Below are 21319 nucleotides of genomic sequence, written 5' to 3' on the forward strand. Positions count from 1 at the left end.
TATAGGTATGAATGCCACAAAATTTATTAGATATCTTAAAAGTGCTTCCAAAGTGATTGTGTTTTATGCTTTTATCAGCAGTATATAGGCATTTCAAAAGTTCTTTCACGGCACTGGGGATATGGCCTAGTGGCAAGAGTGCTTGCCTCGTATACAGGAGGCCCTGGGTTCAATTCCCCAGCACCACATATACAGAAAACGGCCAGAAGTGGCGCTGTGGCTCAAGTGGCAGAGTGCTAGCCTTGAGCAAAAAAAAGAAGCCAGGGACAGTGCTCAGGTCCTGAGTCCAAGCCCCAGGACTGGCCAAAAACAAAACAAAACAAAAGTTCTTTCACATTAGAATCAGTCATTTGTCACGGGTTAATCTAGTGGTTCATGAATTTCCACGTCCACAGTGCCATGTAGATTGGGCCTGAACGCCCATCATGCCTATGCTAGAGGACCATGTCCCGAGGCCTCATGCCATTTATGAGTTATCAGCTAAGAGGCGGCATCACAGGTTTTCATCCTCGCCTTGGCCGTCTTGTCAAGCCAGTTGCCACTGCCAAGCACTGATGGCAGGGCTGGAACTGGAACATTAGTCTGCCACACATATCACACTGCATGGAACAAACTAGTCTAGGAAAGCAGACTCTCGGTTTCACCATGTCAGCCTCAATACAGTAAAAAGCAGAAAGGCAAATGGCTGTAAAAAGAAAAAGCAGAAGTGTAACTCCCACCCCTGACTGTTTTCTCTGCCGGTCCAGGTGCTAATCAAAGTTGCTGGTGGAGAGAAAAGTCAAGTGATCAATGGAGTATACCCAACAGTTCAGAAGGAGCAAGCTGACACCCTCTCACTCAGTGTAGCCCATTTTTCCTCTGCTCTGACAATGTCATACACGCTTTTATCAAGTTCTTTCCAAGCTGCGGAAAAGGACTGGTAAGGGGCTCGAGTTCCTTCCAAATCCCTTGAGAAACAGTGAGCTGCTAGCCTGGGGGAAAGCAGTGATTCCAGGAGGCAGTATCTTCTTGTCCCACTGTCACTGTCGTGGCCAGGTCAGTGGCCTGGCCAAGCAGATGGGCTCGGAGACTCCACTCCTAAATATGTGGCAGCACCAGAAATTCAGATGTGGAGCATGAATGTGAATAATCAGGGTGACCTGAAGAAGTGTAAAACTTTTGTTTGAACGAAGAGGCTAAGAGAAAAGAAATCCATCTCTGGTTTCTACCTCTACTCCTCCCCAATCCTCTCCTTCCTCCCCCCACTCCTTCCCCCTTTCTTCTCCTCTCTGCCTCCCCCTCTTCCCCATCCATCTCTGGTTTCTACCTCTACTACCTCTGCCTACCTCCTCCTCCCCTTCCTTTCCCTCCCTCCTCCTCCTCCTCCCTTCCTGCTCCTCTGACTCCCTCTCTTCCCCCTCTTCCCTCTCCTCCTTTTCCTTCCCCTCCTCCTCCTCCCTTTCCTCCCCCTCCTCTTCTTCCTCCCCCCTCCTTTCCTTCCCCCCTCCCCTCCTCTTCCTCCTCCTCCCTGTTCCCTCCTCCTCTTCCTCTTCCTCCTCCCACCTCTGCTATCTGTTCCTCTTTTCCTATCTCTCCTTATGCAGACCTCGGTTCTGTCTCTGGAGAGGCTGAGAACCCTCTTTGATCTTTGTATTCTTTAGCCACAAGAGAAGTTGAGATAAATGTTGGAAATGCATACTTCCCTTTGGAATCTAATCAGGGATTCATGCTGGCTGCAGCGAAATGCATTCAAACCCTCTTATTTTCTTTCTCCTTGACCAACCCCAAACGGCTTCCTTGCTCTCGAAGTCTGTGGTTTGGGGGCCAGGTTGAGGAAGTGTGAAGCTCCCAGGAGGAAAGTGGAACTCTCTGATGGACTCAGCAGCTGCAGGTGTGGCTCCATCCTCCTGGCCTTGCCCGCCTGTCTGTGTTGGGGATGGCCCTGGGTCTGCCTGGCATGTCACAGGGTCTGATGAGACAGTCAAGAGCAGGAGAGGACAAAGGCCTAAGGTCAAGAGCAGGAGAGGACAAAGGTGTAAGGGGAGTGGCACTCAGCCTGATGCTGGGAATTACACTGCTGGGAAATCAAGTTTCTTCTCCACTGACATCCTTGTTTGGTTTAATAGTGCCAGGCCCTCAGCATGGTAACTCCTGACTCCACCCAGCTTAGAGGTCATCTCTGTTTCCAGGGTCACCCATCTCTACCCCTAAATGGCCTTACACAGAAAATTACCTACCTCATCTTAAATAGAGCTCTAGGAAAAGCCACTCTAGCTCTGAAGTAAACTCCAACTACTATGGCTCTGTCGCCCTGGCATATACAGGGAAGAATAATCCTAGAAACTTGAGAGGCATAGATTGGGGGAGGGCAGACCAAGGTTTGAGACCAACCCCAGTGAGACTCCATCTCAACTATGGCTGGATGCTGTGGATCCCAGTGATGAGGAAAGAACAGTAGCTGGGCACAGTGGTATGTGCCTTTCGTCTCCAGTAGTTTGGGAAAGCATTAAGTTGAAGAATCACAACTCAGGCCTGAGTGGGCACAAAACAAGACTTTGCCTTAAAAATGAATGTGAGAAGGAACTGGAGATGGCACCTACTCAAGTGGCAGTAGAGCACCTAGCTAGGAAACATGATAAGGCCCTGAGTTCAATCCCTGAAATTCCATTTCATATAGTGGGTCTGTAAATGGAAAAAGCTTATCCATGACTTTATGTAAATGAGCAGAAAGTCCCCATGAAACATTCAGATGGAATTGATGATTTGCCTTTTCCTTAAGCAGAAGAGTTGCGCGGGAGGGCATTCGTGCCACCTGCTGAAAACTGTATATGTTTGGGACAAACAGGAAGTGACCAGTCAGAAGCTGGTCCCAACCCTTGAACAAACCAGATTATAAAAGAAAGCCACTGGGAAGAAATTTGCATGCCCAAAGGTTTCACTCCTAAAGTTTACACAATGAGGAGTAATTGGCAGAACTGGCTGGCTCTCCAGGTCACATGATTACATAGAAACATGAAACTTGACGATGTGCTCCAGCAAGTTTTACTTCCCTAGTGCTGGGGTGTTCGCCAGCAGCCTGAGCTCTCTGAAGTCACATCCAGGGACTGCAGCCCTTGAGCGCACAGGCTTACCATGCTGCTCTCCAGGAGGGTCAGGAGCTGTTGACCTGCTCTGACCACTGGACAGTGACGCACACGAGTCTCACCAGAAAGAATGGACAAGCTCAACAAGATAACTGTCCCTGCCAGCCAGAAGTTGAGGTAAGGTTTTTCCCATCCGATCCTTATCCTTCCTCTTCTCCTCTATCTCCTCTGAGGTTCTTGGCATCTTCAAGCACTGAAACCCTGGAATGTTTTGCTGGTGTGAAGACAGTGGATGGCAATTGCTCTGGGGAAATAGACTAGTTGTTTTTGTTCCGTTTTGTTTTCTTAAAGAAATGTGTCTGAACAAGTGGGCCATCTGTCACCAGTTTTTTGCTAACAATAGAATACAGTACAATAACATAAAAGAGCCAAGTGCTGGGATCCTATTGAAGTGAGCTTTCATTCTAAATAGGAGAAACTTTGCTAAGGAAAGGTTTGTCTCTGCTGAGTCTGTGCCAGTCCCCTGTGGATTGCTATGACATTTTAAGAGAGCTGCAATCAATTGTGTTCACTACCATTTTATTCTTTTGTTTAGTTTGTGGGTGTTTATCATAGCACATTTACCCTCATTAGAGTATAATAATTGCTTATTTAAAAAAGCACTGAAAATAAATAGCAGTAGACTAAGGGTATAAATCAAGGAGTTATGAAAAAAAAAACTTCCCAAGTGTTTATTTCAAAGGTCTTTTTGTCTCCGTGTGATAGTGCTACCGCCTTTGGAGACAGGAACTTTAAATGGTTGTGAGCGTGTTATATTCCAGCTGCTATTGGAACAGAATAGATATGTCATAGGAAATAATTAGGAGCTGGAGTTGGTTTTGATTGCTTGTTTGTTTGTTTGTTTGTTTGTGCCAGTACTGGGGTCTGAACTCAGAACTTTGCATTCTTTCTTAGTGTTTTTTTTTTTACATCTCAAGACTAGTGCTCTACCATTTGAGCCATGCATCCAGTTCTGGCTTTTTTGCTGGCTGATTAAAGATAAGAATCTTGGATTTGTCTTCTTAGGTTTTAAACCAAGATCTTCAGACTCCTGAATAGCTAAGGTACCCTGCTAGAATTGGAGTTTTTAAGATTTCAGAAAAAGTAGCCTGGAATTAGTGGAAGTCTAGCCTTTCATGGTTAGTGTGTGAGTCTTCATACCTGGACAGGCCTAGTAAGAGTAGGTTGAGCTACACTACTGAGCCAGGGCCCAAGGACAGCAGCGAACAGCCATTTGGAGCATGCGCTGTTGCTGTGATGGGGGTTACACTCTGCCGGAAGAGGAGGTAAAATGATGGGATTCGTAAGGGACTCGAGGAATAGAGAAGTCATGGAGAAGATGCTCCAAGAACTGGGCTTTGAGAGTCGTGGCAGATGAAAATTGGAGAATTGGAGGAAGAGCGTTGCCTGCTGAGAGGGAGGAAATGGAGGCTGCGTTGAGTGGAGCACATTTGTGGACAGTGAGCAGAGTTTTCGGCCCAACAGCACTACGAGCAGCGTGCATGGAATGAAATGGTCCTGATAGGGCTGCATGTGTATGGTAGGAACAGTCCAAAAAGGACAGAGAGGGCTCTTCCCCACCCCCCAGGCTGTGTTGCTAGAGAAACCAAGCCAGCAAGCTTATAGTGGTCAGGGTGAATGGGCTGGGGAAGCTGGAGGTAGGGATACTGACTGGAAAGGCACTTGAGTAACACAAGCATCAGAAGTTGTAGATCTTGCTGCGTGACAGTGGCTCACGCCTACAATCCCCATTACTCAGGAGCTGAGATCTGAGGATGGAGGTTCAAAGGCAGTCTGGGCAGAAAAATCCCCATGAGACTCTTATCTACAATTAACCACTCAAAAACCAGTAGTGGAGCTGTGGCTCAAAGTAGTAGAATGCTAGCCTTGAGCAAAAGAGCTCAGGGACAGTACCCAGGCCCTAAGTTCAAGCCCCTTGACCAACAAAAACAAAGAAGTTGTAGATCTGGACTTGAGGCACAGGGAGGTAAAGGCCAGACATGGCAAAAAGAAAAAAAAAACCTACAAAGGCCCAGGTATCAGGGCCTCTCCCAATCAAGCTAGATGGCTCCAAAGGTCCTCTTCAAGGCATATTCCCTAACCTTGAGCTTTATGAAGCTTTGAATCTCTTTCAGGAAGTTCAGATGGGAATCTAACTAGGCAATCGAACTTAAACCATTTTTATGATCCCTTACTGTGAGCCAAAGTCCAGTTTGACCATGGAATGGTGGATGGGCAATTTGCAAGCATAAATTATAGGATAGAAAACCAAAATGACTATGTGGATAAATCATACACTGCACACATCTGCTTAGAGAAAAGCAGCTCTTCCCCCACTTGGGCTTGTTTTGGTAAAAATGTACCCTGTTGACGTGGAAGTTTACAGAGAAGTAAATTGTAAACACAGTGAACCTGAAGCACCGCCTTAAATATTTTCTGTAAATACAGGATGTGGTAAGGAATAAGGATTTGAAATACTATTTCCCACATTGTTTTATTGGCACAGATTAACCTGCAATGTGATCTGGGAATATGGTCTAGTGGTAAAGTGCTCACCTCGTATACATGAAGCCCTGGGTTTGATTCCTCAGCACCACATGTATAGAAAAAGCCAGAAGTAACACTGCGGCTCAAGTGGCAGAGTGCTAGCCTTGAGCAAAAAGAGGCCAGGGACAGTGCTCAGGAGGAAAGTTTTAAATAATTCAAATTGTTAAATTTAACTGAACATATAATACAAGTGTAACAATATAAGAGGCATGCTAGTAATATATCCAAGTGGGGGTACTAAGAAGCCCAGTTAAGACAGTATATCTGATGTACAATGATATTTCGTTTCTATTATTGGGTATTAATTGTATAAAGTAGGGGTTTCATTGTGCTTTTTTGCTCTGTGTGTGTGTGTGTGTGTGTGTGTGTGTGTGTGTGTGTGTGTGTGTGTTGGTCCTGGGGTTTGTACGCAGGGCCTGAGCACTGGATACTGTCCTCAAGGCTAGCCCTGTAGCACTTGAACCACAGCTCCACTTCTCAATTCTTGCTGTACAATTAGAGATAAGCATCTCACAGACTTTCCTTCCCTGGCTAGCTTCAAACCATGTTCCTTAGATCTCAGTCTCCTGAGTAGCTAGGCTTATAGGCATGAGCCACTGGCATCGGGCAATTTTTGAGATTAGTTTTATTATGATATTATCATACATGCATACAATGTACTTTGATCACATTCTCCCTCACTCCCTTCTTTTCCCCATCCCCTGACTAACATCAATTCAGAAGGTGTCCTAACTGCTTGGCAATCTATGACAACATGGAAAACTGTGTTTATAATCTTATAAAGTTATTCAAATTTATCAAAGAATTTGCTCACTTTTTTAGCAGAGAGAGAAAGAGAGAGAGAGAGAGAGTCCCAACCCAGGGTACATTTTCAGGATTGAAAAGAAACTGGAGGCAGCAGGAATAGCCAGGAAGAAAAGAAAGACAGAGTGAAGCAAGGAGATGAGGGAGGTCAGGATTGGCAGGAAATAAGGGATTCTCCACATGAAGGAGACAGGTGTCCCAGATGGACATGGCCGGAGGTGGGGAATATCTGGAGAGGTTGTGTGGGAAGGAGTGAGGCCAGTGATGTTACTGCATTATGTGTAAACAGAAGTGTGAACTCTCCATTTCCACCTCCCCAGATTTCTCTTTTTTTTTTTTTTTTTTTTTGGCCAGTCCTAGGCCGTGAACTCAAGGCCTGAGCACTGTCCCTGGCTTCTTTTTTGCTCAAGGCTAGCACTCTGCCACTTGAGCCACAGCACCACTTCTGGCCATTTTCTGTATATGTGGTGCTGAGGAATCGAACCCAGGGCCTCATGTATAGGAGGCAAGCACTCTTGCCACTAGGCCATATTCCCAGCCCTCTCAGATTTCTCTATTAGGAGCACATCACAGACTTTCAGGATTTTTTAGTTGTTTATGAACCACTATTTTTTCTTTTTTCTTTTTTTAATATATAAGGAAGTAACAACATAAGAAACCCAGCTAAGACCTGGGTTTCCAGTTCTTCCACCAGTAAACATCCCTTTCATCATAAAACTGTCACCCTTCCAGGTGAATATTTCAAAATTTCCACTAAACCACATTAAAATTCATTGCTTTCAGGCTATTGAAACTAATTTGAAAGGTAAAAATTACATTTTTAATAACCTCTTAGAAGATCTGTACTTGTGCATTTCTCTTTATAAAACACACACACACACACACACACACACACACACGCACTTGTTTTTACCAGTAGCAAAGGACTTGGACACTAGTGTGGACAAATCTTCAACTTACTGGCTAAAGAGTTGAGCATTTTTTAGCCAGACAAATCAAAGATTCTATGACTTTGGGCAGGTTTACTTAGTTTTACTCTCCCTGTTAATAGCAGTACCAATGCCATAGGCCGATTATATAAGGAGCAAATAAATTATCTTTTGAAGCAAGTGACACATAAGGATCCTGGCACATAGCAATTATTGGATTTAAAGATAGAGCTTTGTATATCATTATCATTGTTATTCTTATTCATTCTATAGTTGTACAACTATATAAATATAAACAGAGAACGTTATATTGATCCTTGGCAATGTTCATGCTAATTTCATTTCTTTTTTAAATGTTGGCTATTTGACTACTGATTCTGATACCCATTTCACTTTGCATGGATTACAGACATGCAAACATCTCTGAGCCCTCATTTGAGTAGTTGATAAAATAGTGGGAGCATAACGGGGCCCTGCGGTGGGCATCTGTGAATCAGTACTTGGATATTGAATCTAGTATCTTACTGAACAAATGCTGGGACATGCCTTCTCTTCCCAGATCTTGGAATTTTTCAGTAGGAATATCCTACTCATCCTTTCAAGTGAAATTCTGCAGAAACAAACAGCTTTTCTTCACCTTTCCACATCTTGCTTCCTCTTTGGCCCTCCCTATGTCGTTTCAGTCAGAGGTTTCATGAACAGCACTAACACTGACTCGTCCGATCATGCCCACTCCCCTACCACACCTTCTAGTCTGTACCCTAAGGCATCTCTGTCTATGCCCTTCTGTTTCCTTTATGTCCACTCCACCCAGGTTAGGTCTTCATTGTCATTGAGGACAAGGCCCTCAATGTGTATCTAGCTTAAATTCTCTACAAAATGAAGAAAACGAGCCAAACAACTCCCAGTGTCCCCGTCCATTATCACACTGTGCAAGACCTTGTTCCACATTAATATTATATTCTCTGAGACTATTACAATGTCTCATGACCCTCCAGAATGACTATTTTTTTATGTGTTTGAAAGTATGATATAAGGGAGGTCCAAAAGGACTGATTCCAGTCGCCAGTTATTGGCCATGGGTCCTAAAGAAGTTAGTCCATTTCTAAGCCTCAGTTTCCTCCACTGTCAAGTGAAACGAGGTGTTCCTTACGCACAGACTTATCATGAAAGCTGAGATGGGGGGCTGGGGATATGGCCTAGTGGCAAAGAGTGCTTGCCTCGTATACATGAAGCCCTAGGTTCAATTCCCCAGTACCACATATACAGAAAATGGCCAGAAGTGGCGCTGTGGCTCAAGTGGCAGAGAGCTAGCCTTGAGCAAAAAGAAGCCAGGGACAGTGCTCAGGCCCAAATCTAAGCCCCAGGACTGGCAAAAAAAAAAAAGAAGAGGATGGGGCTGGGGATATGGCCTAGTGGCAAGAATGCTCAACTCATATACATGAAGCCCTCAGTTCAATTCCCCAGCACTACATATACAGAAAATGGCCAGAAGTGGCGCTGTGGCTCAAGTGGCACAGTGCTAGCCTTGAGCAAAAAGAAGCCAGGGACAGTGCTCAGGCCCTGAGTCCAAGACCCAGGACTGGCCAAAAAAAAAGCTGAGATGGCACAGACCAGTGTACCCAGAATAGTACCCATTTCGTGATCAGTGTAACAAGTAAGTAAAAAGGAAACCCCACGGGCTGGGGATATAGCCTAGTGGCAAGAGTGCCTGCCTCGGATACATGAGGCCCTAGGTTCGATTCCCCAGCACCACATATACAGAAAAAACGGCCAGAAGCGGCGCTGTGGCTCACGTGGCAGAGTGCTAGCCTTGAGCAAGAAGAAGCCAGGGACAGTGCTCAGGCCCTGAGTCCAAGGCCCAGGACTGGCCAAAAAAAAAAAGGAAACCCCACAACCAGAACTGTAACCCATCCATTATCAGTGGTCATTTAATGGACCCACTTCCCATAGGGCTGGAGTGGCTAGCAGAGCTAGGAACTGCAAACAAGGCTCAGAATCAGACTCTGGAGATAAGATAGTCCTTCAGGCAGCGTAACTTCTCATTTATTCCACACTGCCTTCCTGTGTTGTGTCAGCTGAGCATTCGCGGAACTGGATGGATGAGATGTTCAGAGCAGGTAGAAAGGCCCTTCCTCCTTGTGGGCAAATGACATAGAAGTCACACAAGCAGAAACTTGCTTAGTGGGAGTAGACTTCAGTCATCTGCTAGAAGACTCAAGACAGCTATCTTACCTACTCTGTGCACAGCTACCAGGAAGACCCCAAACTAGAGTCCATGTGTTTGAGGTGTCCTGCCTCCCAGATCCAACCATTGTTTGTGTGCCATGGTAGAACAACTCCTTTCTCTTTTGGGAACCTATCTCCAGAAGGGCTGGGATACAACTAGTTAAATTGCCAGGCACTCAACTACCATTGCATTCCAGTTCTGCCTCATAGATTACAGGAGGCTGGCTGGCACCGAATGAATGCTACAGGCAGGTATTTATAGACAATCTCTTGGGTTTCCCTCCACAAATGATTAATCCCATCCAATAAATGAAGAATTGAATAGTCCCGTTCATTTTCAAAGAGGACTTTATTATTGCCTTCTTGTAATGATAGCAAGGAATTTGAGCCTGCTAAAGAATATGAGTAAAAAAAGATTGGATGGAGAAAAAGAGAAGGGTGAGAGAGAGGAGAGAAAGGAGAGACAGAGAGACAGAGAGAGAGAGAGAGAGAGAGAGAGAGAGAGAGAGAGAGAGACAGAAAGAAAGCGCTTACAACTATGTGTTGAGTCTTATTACTGGCATGATTCCCACGCCCAGGTCTCCATCATCTGTGAGCAAACTTGTCTTCCACACTCCTACTCCCCATATCTGTTCCACAGGGTTATTTGCTCCCCAAAGAGCTTCTGCCATAGACCACTGCTCCCCATCATAAACCCAACTTCTGCTGCCCATCTGCCTTCACTTCCCTCTGAAAGGGAGTCCACCTGCAAACTCAGTTTTCACTCTGATATTTTCCCAACACTATTTCTAGGCCTTCAAAACAGTCACTGAAGGCCTGGCAGGGTCACATGCATAATTCTAAGCAAAGTAAAGAAGCCAACTTAAGGGACATGTGACATCTACTCAGTGGGCTGCACTTCTCTGTTGACCACTTCCTGAAGAAGGATCCATAGCCCCAGGAGCTCTCTTGCTGCCTTCTAGCAGCTTAACTGGGGTCCCAGAATCTGGAGGGTCTCCAGATTTTCACCCCCTCACACCCAACAGCAGAATGCACATCCTAGCCCACTGGGCCAGGGCCTGTGGCCACACACAAGAGCCCCATGCTTTGATTAACACTCTGTGGAATCAGGCCTGAGAAGTCTCAGTACCTTTACGTGAGTACCCTGAGTTTTCAATCTGACACTGGACCTAAACAGCGAGGTCCACTCTTCCTGCAATGTGTAGTGACAAGAGACAAGCACATAGGCTCCTCAAAAGAGGAGCCAAAGAGCCATCTTGAGTCCCAGATAGACAGAACAGCTGATACCAAAGAGGTGAAGTTCCCTATGCAAGCTGTACCAGTAGAGCTAGCTCCAGCACTGGACTTCCATGCCACCTGCGGGCAGGAGGCAGAGCAGGCCTCGCACTCCTGTTCTGCTCTCTCCCTGTGTAATTATTTTTTTAGTGGGAGAGGAATAATACTAGGGATTAAACTCAGGGCCTTACTCTTGCTAGACGAGCACTCTACCACTGGAGCCATGTTTCCAGCCCTCTGCCTCTGTAATTTAGTGGCAGTAAAACATTCCAGCTTGACCAAAGTTCTGCTTTCCCTAGTCTTTTTTTTCTAAACAGAAAGGCAGCCAGCTTAGTAAGTCAGAAAGCTGAGGGGAGCCCTGTAGAATTCACACTGTCAGAAGTCATGTTACTGCAAGTTTCTAGGCCTGGACTTGAATCGTACGCTGACTCAGGCATGTTTGGGGCCACACAGCCTAGGCCTTCCAGAGAATGCTCTCACTGTGGCTCCATCACCTGAGAGTGAGTGAAAATTACACAGAGCAGAGTTTCCCTTCCCTGCAGACTGACCACACAAGCCCAATGTGGTGGGGTGCGACACCCAGAGAGCTGTTTTTGTTGTGCTGTGAAGAGCAAGCACTTCAGCCTAAAGCCCCAAGGGCTTACATGCTCATTCGGCATTAACCAGCTCAGTGCTAGAGAGGCACATTTAATTTTAGCTATGTTTTTCATCAGTAAAATGGGAGTGATGATACATACTAATAACATACAGTGCATCATAGAGCATGAAATAGTATGTGACAGAGACAGCACTCAGTGAATGTCCTTTTCTAAAATGACACCCACCCCAGGCCTCTTATGCACCGAGGCTGTCAGGAGTCACCCACACAGGCGGTGGCTCAGAGTTCTGGCTCGAATGAAGGACAGCTAGGGTAACAGGGAAGGAACGAAGCTTCCACCAGACACTAGCACCCAGCAGGGATCTTCTACCTGTCAGCTAGCATGGGGGGCTGGGGAGAGGGGTGGGGAGACAGAGAACTTCCATCATGCCCACCTCTCACACAGAGGATTTGTTCCCCTGTAAGCTGTTGTTCAGGGAAAGTACTGATAAAAGGGTCGGAGCTAGGTGAGACCAAACTTAGTCAATAGAGTTCAGTCAGGAAGCTGTGCCCAGATGTGTTTGTGGTAGAAGATAGAGAATTTGAATTCCAACAGAATGGAATGCTGTCCTGTGTCTCTTATTTTTCTCCGCTTAAAATGTCTCCTGGGCTGGCATGGGAGTATTATCATTCATTTTTGAACTGACAACTGCAGATTCCATTTTTGGGGAGCGGGGCTGGTCAGGGAGAGACTGGAAGCACAGCACAATGTGAACAAACACACAAGAATCCAATCCGGGGAAGGATTGAGTAACAGGCCTGCTGGGCTCCTCCGGTGCCATCCGTGGGCGCAGGAGCCTCTTCTCAAGTCTCCTGTCTGCACAACCTGCCTTTGCGGTGCCTTAAGCTTCCCACCTGCGTCACAGTGTGGGGTGGTGAGAATAAGCACCAGCAAGGCTCCAGGGGGCTAGAGTGCTCCACCCCCTCTCCCCAGAGGACCCAAGGGCCCCTCAAGTCAGGGAGAGGAAAAACAAGGACAAGTTCTGCTGTCACATCAGATGACAAATCCACTAAGAACTTTTTTGAAGGCAGCATAGTTACCTGGCCAAGCTGTCAATCTTATCTTTTCTATTTTGCGGGTGGGGGGTTGGGGGGAGATCAGTACTGGGACTGGAACTCATGGCTCTGGTGCCCTCCCTTAGCTTTGTCACTCAAGAGTAGCACTCTAGGGGCTGAGAATGTGGCTTAGCAGTAGAGTGCTTGCCTACCATGCATGAAGCCCTGGGTTCAATTCCCCAACACCACATATATAGAAAAAGCCGAAAGTGGTGCTGTGGCTCAAGTGGTAGAGTGCTAGCCTTGAGCAAAAAGAAGCCAGGGACAGTGCTCAGGCTCTGAGGCAAAGCCCCAGGGCTGGAAAAAAAAAAGACTAGCACTCTACCACTTAAGGCACAACTCTAGTTCTGGCTTTTTGGTGGTAAATTGAAAATGAGTCATAGACTTCACCCTGCCTGAGCTGGCTTTCAAACTTTGATCTTCAGATCTCAGCCTCCTGAGTAAACTAGGATTACAGGTGTGAGCCACCAGTGCCCAGCTAGACCATCACTTGGAGGATGATGAGTTCTTTGCCTACCTGCCTCTGGTGGTAAATGAGAGGAGGCTTTCTCTTTAAGGACACAGGCTATTAGCGGGATCATCTCTTCTCATGGTTGCACCAAGTGTACATGATTTCTGGGTGCTTAGAACCCAGCTCAGCAGTTCAGAAGTGCCAACAATGACCACCAAATATTTTCTGCTCTCTGCAGAAATGAAAGGATAGGGTGTGAACCACTGGAGAAAGCAGTAAGCAACGGAATGGTTGGAAGACCCCTGGTAAGAAGCAAGGAAGCCAGTTGCCCAAGTGCTGGTGAATATAGTCCCTTCACTTGAAGAGTCTTAGGTGACCCTGCTGTGTAGTTTGTTGAGAAAGATGCATGGAGACATGATGCTTGTCTCCTTCCAGCTTCTCTGTTAGGTCATCCTAGTTTCCAGCATGTTCCATCCCCTAGAGAGCCCCTCCCACCTGCCCTCCAGCCCCAGGTGCGCTGCACTCTCTTTCCTCTCCCACTCTAATCAGCCCCTTCCTCTTTCTTCTCTGCCTGTCCCCAAAGACCGAAATGGGCCCTAACATCCCAGGCTCCCCTCTAGCAAGAAGTCCTGGGAACCAACAGAAAGGCAGAGATGGGGAATCAAGTACCCCTGTTAGGGTCTAGGTTGGATGCCAGGGACAGAGGAGAAAGTGATCCAAGAGGAAAGGTGGCCTAAGGTGAAGCCAGCCTGCAGGGTGAGAGGCTAAGGTGAAATAGTACCAGAGGGAGCTGAGGGCATGGCTCAGGAGTCACCTGATTTGAATACTCCCCCTGTCACTTGGCAGCTTTCAGGCAGGCAAATGACCACTCTGAGTCAAATGTTAGCATTTATTAAAATGAGGGAATAACTATAACGATGTGAATACACAATCCTTCTGAAGTACAGGTGTAAAAATGTTTGAGAGTTTTCTTTTCACAACAACAAAAAAATAAGATCATCATAGGGCCTGCTCCACAGGGTCATTAGAAAGGTTCAGTGGTACCTGGTGTATAACACAACTCAGTGAGTGTTGCAGTCTCTGTTTTCTGGTTGCTTCTCCAAGTCTTCCCCTGGGTCAGTGTGAGATAGTCTTCTAGCGATGGCCTGTTGGTTTTGTACTATAATCACAGGAGGGTGGAGGATCTGCTCGGCTAGGGGGATAAGGCAGATACCCTTTGGAGACCCCAGCCAGAACAAGGGAAAGGAAAGGAATCAAGTGCTGAAAGGAATCTCCAACTAAATTAACCTTGGAGCAATCACCCAGTCTCCTTGGAATTTGATTTCTTCCCTTGGGACTAAAAGAGGTTGATGTTGTTGGGCTAGGAGTCTTTTATTTAACTGTGCACAGAGTCTGTTTGCTACCACCAGGATGGTGAAGAACAGCCCTGGGCCTCAATAAGGCTGGATTTTATTTCGTTTTGTTTTGTTTTGTTGCCAGTCCTGACGCTTGGACTCAGGGCCTGAGCACTGTCCCTGGCTTCTTTTTGCTCAAGGCTAGCACTCTGCCACTTGAGCCACAGCACCACTTCCAGCTTTTTCTATATATGTGGTGCTGAGGAATTGAACCCAGGGCTTCAAGGCAAAAAAATCATAGGCACCACACACAGGTGGCCACGTACCGCACACAAGTGGTCAGGCAAGTTAGGCAAAGCAAGCAGGTAGACATACAGAAGCAGAAATGGAGGTCAATGATTACAAACAGCAATTACAATTCCTTAAACTTTAGTAAACAAAGCAATCAATGCAATAAGTCCCTTAGGCAAGCAAAATACTCTGTTTAAGTCTTGGTTCTGGGTGTGGACTGGTATTTACCTATTTAACTTCTTAATTAACCTTAAATCTTTCTCTTTCTGGAACTTCCCCTAAGCTATAACATGCAAACTGAGTGATCTTCCTCATTCCTTTCTTTTGCAAAGGTCAAGCAGCTGTAGGCCAAGCTGCTTTTGGCTCCTGTTATTCAGCTTAAGTTTGCCCTTCCCCAGGCCCACTACCTTGTTGAAGCCTGCCATTTCTAAGGACTCAAAAAAGGGGGCTCCCCTACACCGTTCACTTGGTTTCCACAGTTAGCATAAAACAATTCTTGAAATCTCCACAGTCACAAATTTCTATGGCTGTGTTAATTACAAGAAAAATTAGGAGTCTGGATTTCAAAGGTGTAAAACAGCATGGTGGTCTCCCTGGGCCTCCCTCAGTACCTGTGAAATGGCGTTGGGGGACAGTAGCTCAGCCCTGGAAGGCTCATTCGGGTCATTCTACTCAGGAATAGACTGCCAACTCCACCATGAGCTCACTCGTTAGAAGGAAGCAGGCTTGGATGCTGAATTTGCACATCTAAATATAACACCAATGATGTCCCAGGAAGGTCAAGCTCCAGGAAGTGGGCATGAGGAAGCCAAGGGCAGAACGAGAAAAGACTGGGGGCAACCTGGAAGAGAGAGGAGTTCTCTTGCATGTGTGCAACAGAACAGGCAAAAAATGGTGCTCTGTCTCAACATGGCGGACTGAGAGCCAAAGGTTTCTGCTTTAAACCAAATTATCCGAGGGAAGGATCCTGCCTTGTCCTCTGTGGAGGCGCTGATTGAAATGCTTGAGTTCAGATCCCCCAAGAGACCACCAGAGACCAAAACCAATGCAGGCAGCAAAAAAGGCGTTTATTTCGGGCTAGCTCAGTCCTCTGCGCACTCAGTAAACTGGTGACGCTAAGAGGCCCTGAGCCTAGGGCTTCCAGTTGTTTTATACATTCTTTGGAGAAGGCAGGGACTTAGTATACATCATAGAATCTTTTAACAAATCAACACACACCGCAGGAAAATTATAAAATAATTCTAAAGCATGTTTGGTGCTTTTGGTGGCAGGAAGGAATCTGGAAAGAGTCATTGGTCAGATCAAAGGACTGACACATTTAAAATTGATTGGTTAAACCATAAGGTGTAGCAAGGGGGGTACTTGCACAGCTGCAGGGTTTTAATTAGATACTGGAAACCACACCTGGGTGGGGGAGTTCTGGAATAACTCCAAAACTTGTTTTTCTTCTCTGCCGGTCATTCTTAGGGTGTTTATGGTTTTTCTGAGAACTCTCTGTCCCAGGGTGTTTTATGGTCTTTAGGGCTTACAGTAAGGTCAGTCAGGTACAGAATGGGGTCTTAGTACAATATGGAGTTACTCTGGTCCTTCACTCTGGCTCTTCACTGATGAGCTAAAAGGAAAGTGAGGTGCTTTCCGATGCTCTTTCCCCTACTCATCTTCTATAAAATGTAGTTCTGGAAAATGCTAATATTTTAAAGTCAGAGAATATTGGGCTAAGGCAGGTTGGAAGCTACTACCTTTTTTATTTTTTTATTTTTTTGCCAGTCCTGGGCCTTGGACTTAGGGCCTGAGCACTGTCCCTGGCTTCTTTTGCCCAAGGTTAGCGCTCTACCACTTGAGCCACAATGCTACTTCTGGTTTTTTCTATATATATGGTGCTGAGGAATCGAACCCAGGGCTTCATGTATGTGAGGCAAGCACTCTACCACTAGGCCATATTCCTAGCCCACCTCTTTATATTGAGGGCTTTTGAATATCCGCGCTAGGTAGTGGTGGAGTATAGGTACCCTATTGAGAGAGGAGAGAAAGCAGACCAGAGCAGACCAAAGAGTCCTGACAAGGGTGGGGTGACGTTAGCGATGCCTACCAGTTCTGGGAGCCTTGGGCCTGAGGGACAGAGAGGACCATTGTCTCAGGTTCCTTCCCTGTTCCTTGCAACCCAGTTTCTCTCCCAGGCCATTCTCTGAAACAGTCCACCAGGGTATGGTCTAAAAGGTGACCTATATTTGTTTATTAAAAATTCAGAGTGCTTGCCTTTAAACCATGCCAAGAGTGGGGTGGGGAAGTACTCAGGGGAACCTGGAAATCTGCCTTTTAATCATCTTCCCAGGACTCTTAGGTTAAAAGAATTGGGAGAGGGCTGGGCATGGTGGTACATCCTTGTAATTCCAGTATTAGGGAGGCTGAGGCAGGAGGATGGGGAACTTAAGAACAGCCTCAGCTACATAGGGAGATCAAGTTTCTCTCCTTCGAAGCCAGGCTTAATGTTGAAGAGCACAGAAGTCCGTGTCTCAACCTCCCAAATATCTTCCACGTGCCATATTGCCTGGAGTACCTTTAGTGACCAATCCCACTCTTAACTCCACAAAGAGAGGCCAGGACAAGCTGGAATACCCTCCCAGGAAGGGGAAGGCACAGCAAACACGAGTTTGAGTTTATGGCATTGTCCGTGCATTGCATAGGGGAGAAGAGCAGGAGAAACAGCTGGACTACTGGCAGCCCAGCCTCTCTGTTCACAGGTGCTCAGGGCGGCGCTCATCTGCAGAAATGCTTCTCAACCACAGGTACCACAGCAGTGCCTCCAGCCCCTCAAGGCCCAAGCTCCAGTACTGGAGCTTGAACTGCTGAAGTTCTGACCTTAACATCAATGCCAGCCTCTCTACCTCTTCTTCCTGGAAGACAAGTTAAGCTAGAGAAGTGGCTTGGGATTTTACTGAAAATAGAATATTTCAAAGTGATTTGGTCTCTTAGGCCTGCACTTGCTGGTCAGGCGCTCTATCATGTGAGCTAGGCCACCAGCCAACCCTTTTTGTGCTGGTCATTTTCAGGATAGGGTCTCATCTTATGCTCCGGCTGGTCCGGACTGCCCAATCTTCCTATTGTGTTTCTCTATGTCACTGGGATGACAGGACTGTAGCCTCATGCCCAGTGATTGGTTGAGATGGAATTGTACAAGCTTTTTTGCTTAGTCTGTTTTTGAACTATGACCCCCCCTCCCAATCTCTGCCTCCTAAGTAGCTAGGATCACAGGTGGGAGCCATCCATACACAGCTCTGATTAAATCTAAGAAATGATTGAACATGTAATTGAAGCTTTCAATTAGCTTTATCCATTTGATTCGTACTGAGCACAGCACCTAATGTTCAGACTTGCTCTGTTGGGAGGATTTTGTTCTTGAACAGTATCCCTGTAGATTTTGATGACATTTTTGGCTTGAGGTATGGTTTTTCTTAAGAGTTCTAATGTTGAAAACTTGCACACTTTTATGTGGAGCAAAGCTTAGAAAGATGAGAACTATAGATTGAATAGAAATCTATCCTCGCATGGTAGAGGAGGGAAATTTTCGGTGTCCTAATTTCTCTCTTCATTGGTGTTGGACTTTAATCAGTTGAAATGTATTTCTGTACCACAATGTAAGCTTCAATAAAAAATTTGCTTAATTGTCTAGAAAAAAATAGACCGGTGAGATGACATCAATCTAGAAAGATTCTGCATAACAAAGGAGACTCGGTCAGTACAGTAAGAAGATGACCTACAGAAAGGAAGGAAATACTTGAGAGCTATACAGCTGGCACAGAGTGATCATATATAATATAAAAAGAACGCATCTAATTAAAAAGAAAAAAGGCTAAAAATGCAATCTAAAATGGGCAAAAGAGCTAAGTGGACTTTTCTCAGAGAAGATACTCAAGTGATCAATAGGAATCTGAAAAACTGCTCAGCATCAGTAATCACCAAAGAAATGAAAATCAATTCTGCAATGAGTGCTGGGCAAGGTGATATATGCCTATCGTCCCAGCTCAGATGCAGGAGTAACAGGCATTTGAAGCCAACTTTGCCTACATAATGAGTTCAGGGACAACCTGGGTTAATACAGTGAGACTGTCTCAAAAAAGCAACCAACCAAACAACAACAAGCTATCACTTCACTCCAGTTAGAATGGTACTATCAAAAAGACAGAAGATAGTAAGCTCTGAATTGCTGGGAACATAATTTAGTGTGAGCATTATGGAATACAGTGTGGAGGTTCCTCCAAAAGTTGAACTGCCTACCAAGTGGCCAGTAGCTCACACCTGCAATCCTATTTGTTCCTGAGGCTGATTTGGAAGATTAGGGTTTGAAGCCACCCCAGGCAGAAAAGCTCACATCTTCGATGAATCCACAAAATGCTGGCCTGGAGACATGGCTCATTATGTGGTTGAGCTCGAGCCATGAGCAGGAAAGTTGAACAAGAGTGAATTCAATCTCTGGTACACACACACTCATGCACTCTCATACACACAAGAACTGCCATGCGATCCAGCTATCCTATCCATATATCCTAGTGGACATATGGCCAAAGCAAATGAAATCATGATATCAAAGAGACACCTGCTATTATGAGACAGACTGTAACTCCATTGGCCACCTGCGTGTGACCTAGCATGCTCTGTAAGTGTTGTAACCTCACTGGCCACCTACGTGTGGCAGGTTTGACTATGTGATATTTGCCTTTATAACCCGGCCTGGAAGGCCGTTTGTGGTCTCAGTTTCAGCTCCTGAGTCTGGGCTGTGACCCTGGCTGGTCAGTTTGCTTTTTACTTCCCCAAGAAATCCATCCTTTTATCATGAAAGAGAGAGAGAGAGAGAGAGAGATCTGCACTCTCAGGTTTATTTCAATCCTATTGGTAAGAACAAGCAATGAAAACTACCTAAGTGTCCATCCATGGTGAATGGATGAAGAGTACATGGTCTATATAACAAATGCAATCGTGTTCAGCCAAAAAAAAAAAAAAAGGATAAAATCTTGCCATTTACAACAGAGGTACAACTCAACTTTATGATGTCAAGTGAAGTAAGCCTGGCTCAGAAAGACAAGTGCCACATTGTCTTATTCATGTATGGAATCAAAATATGCAAATGTCCCCCAAAAAAGATGTGTTATTTGGACCAGACACTGCACTCATGCCTATCTAAATCTCAGTTACTTGGTAGGCAGAGAGGATCTCAGCAAAAAGCTAGTAAGACTCATCTCAACAAATGTACCAGGTATAATGGTACATACCTGTAATCCTAGCTTTGCAAGAGACCATAGATAAGAGGATGGAAGCTTAAAGGTATTTTGGACAATGTGGACAAGTGGAAGACTTGGGAGTCTAGAAAATCTTCTTGTTCTCCTCACAATTAAACCTCTCCTAGAACAAGAAAATTTTGACCTGGTCTTTTTATTTGGGATGGGGAAGGGGGGATTGCCTCTCGTGTAACCAAGGCTGGCCTTGAACTCACTATCTTCCTCTCCTACCCTCAAACAAGAAACCACTTAAACCTACTGTGTCCATAGAGTTGCCTTTTCCAGAGTCACATTCACAAAACTCATACAGTGTTGTGGCTTTTCAACTTCTGTTCTTCCACTTAGCATAGATCACTTTTTGTTTGTTTATTTGAGAAAGGGTCTCACTATGTAGCCAGAGCTGTTTTGATTCAGCAGATTCCTTTCTCCACTCAGGTTGTTTTCTGCCATTCAGATTACAGTGCCAGTACCTCTCCCTACCTTTGGTTCATTTTCCAGCACCTGTCAGGAATGACAGAGCAGCCTATCCAAGACGCTGTGCTCCAAGCAGGTCCAAGGCCTCTTGTGTGGTCAGAGTATGAAGCCCATGTTTGCCACAGTCCCTTCTTGTCCATCTTCAGCCTTTGCAGGCTGTAACCTTGCAAGCCCATGACTACAAAATAAGTGAAAATATTCAGGCATAGTGAGGTCTAAACTCAAAATGAAAAAGTCAAGTCCTATCAAGAAGCAAGCTCTTGCTTGCTTAGGTTTTCAGATGAACCACATAGTTCATTTGTCTAACTCTGCTCGTTTCTCTAACACTTGTGAATAAGACCCTTCGTTTTCCCTACTGCATGACTTTATTCAGGCACAACTCAGACCCATCATGGAAAAGGCATTGCCTGTCACCATCCAGTGCTGCTCAAAAGGTGCTCCTGGACCAGAAGCATCAGCTTCACCTAGAAATTGGTTAGGAATGCAAATTTTTCTGCGCCACCTTAGACCTATCCAATCAGAAACTCAGGGGGCGGGACCAGATGAGGGATCAGTGGTGCCTTATCCAACCAGGAATTTCTGTCACAACTACATGTAAGAACCCAACTGATCTACCAGATTCTGAGCTTTCTCGGAAGGTCCCCAGGCTGTTTGTTGGTGACTTGCAAAGACTCAATTTAATTAAATTCAATGTCCTTCTTAGTATTCAGAGGTTTTGCTGTAGGGATTGTCTCTCTCCTTTTGTGTTCATGAAAGGTATTAGAAGTCTTTTTTTTTTCCAAAAGTCAGCCTGGTTATTAATTTTCTTATGTTCAATTTTGTTTTTAACAGGCAGCTTCAAAAGATAGTCCATGACATTAAGAACAATGAAGGTGGCATCATGGACAAAATCAAGAAGTAAGTTAGGTTCTGTTTACG

The 21319-nt window shown here is 45.5% G+C and overlaps 1 protein-coding gene across 1 annotated transcript in view; it reads left to right on the forward strand.

Annotated features, from left to right (window-relative positions):
* Positions 1-2950: 2950 nt before the first annotated feature.
* The window catches only part of Blnk (B cell linker), a 49853-nt gene continuing 31484 nt past the window's right edge, over positions 2951-21319 (forward strand). The window contains exons 1-2 of the mRNA XM_048338582.1: positions 2951-3239; positions 21233-21298. Coding sequence (XP_048194539.1) covers positions 3193-3239; positions 21233-21298 — 113 coding nt within the window. The 5' untranslated portion in view covers positions 2951-3192. The remainder of the gene's footprint in view (positions 3240-21232; positions 21299-21319) is intronic.

This window comes from Perognathus longimembris, chromosome 2 (assembly GCF_023159225.1).
Source record: "Perognathus longimembris pacificus isolate PPM17 chromosome 2, ASM2315922v1, whole genome shotgun sequence".
Classification (NCBI taxonomy): domain Eukaryota; kingdom Metazoa; phylum Chordata; class Mammalia; order Rodentia; family Heteromyidae; genus Perognathus; species Perognathus longimembris.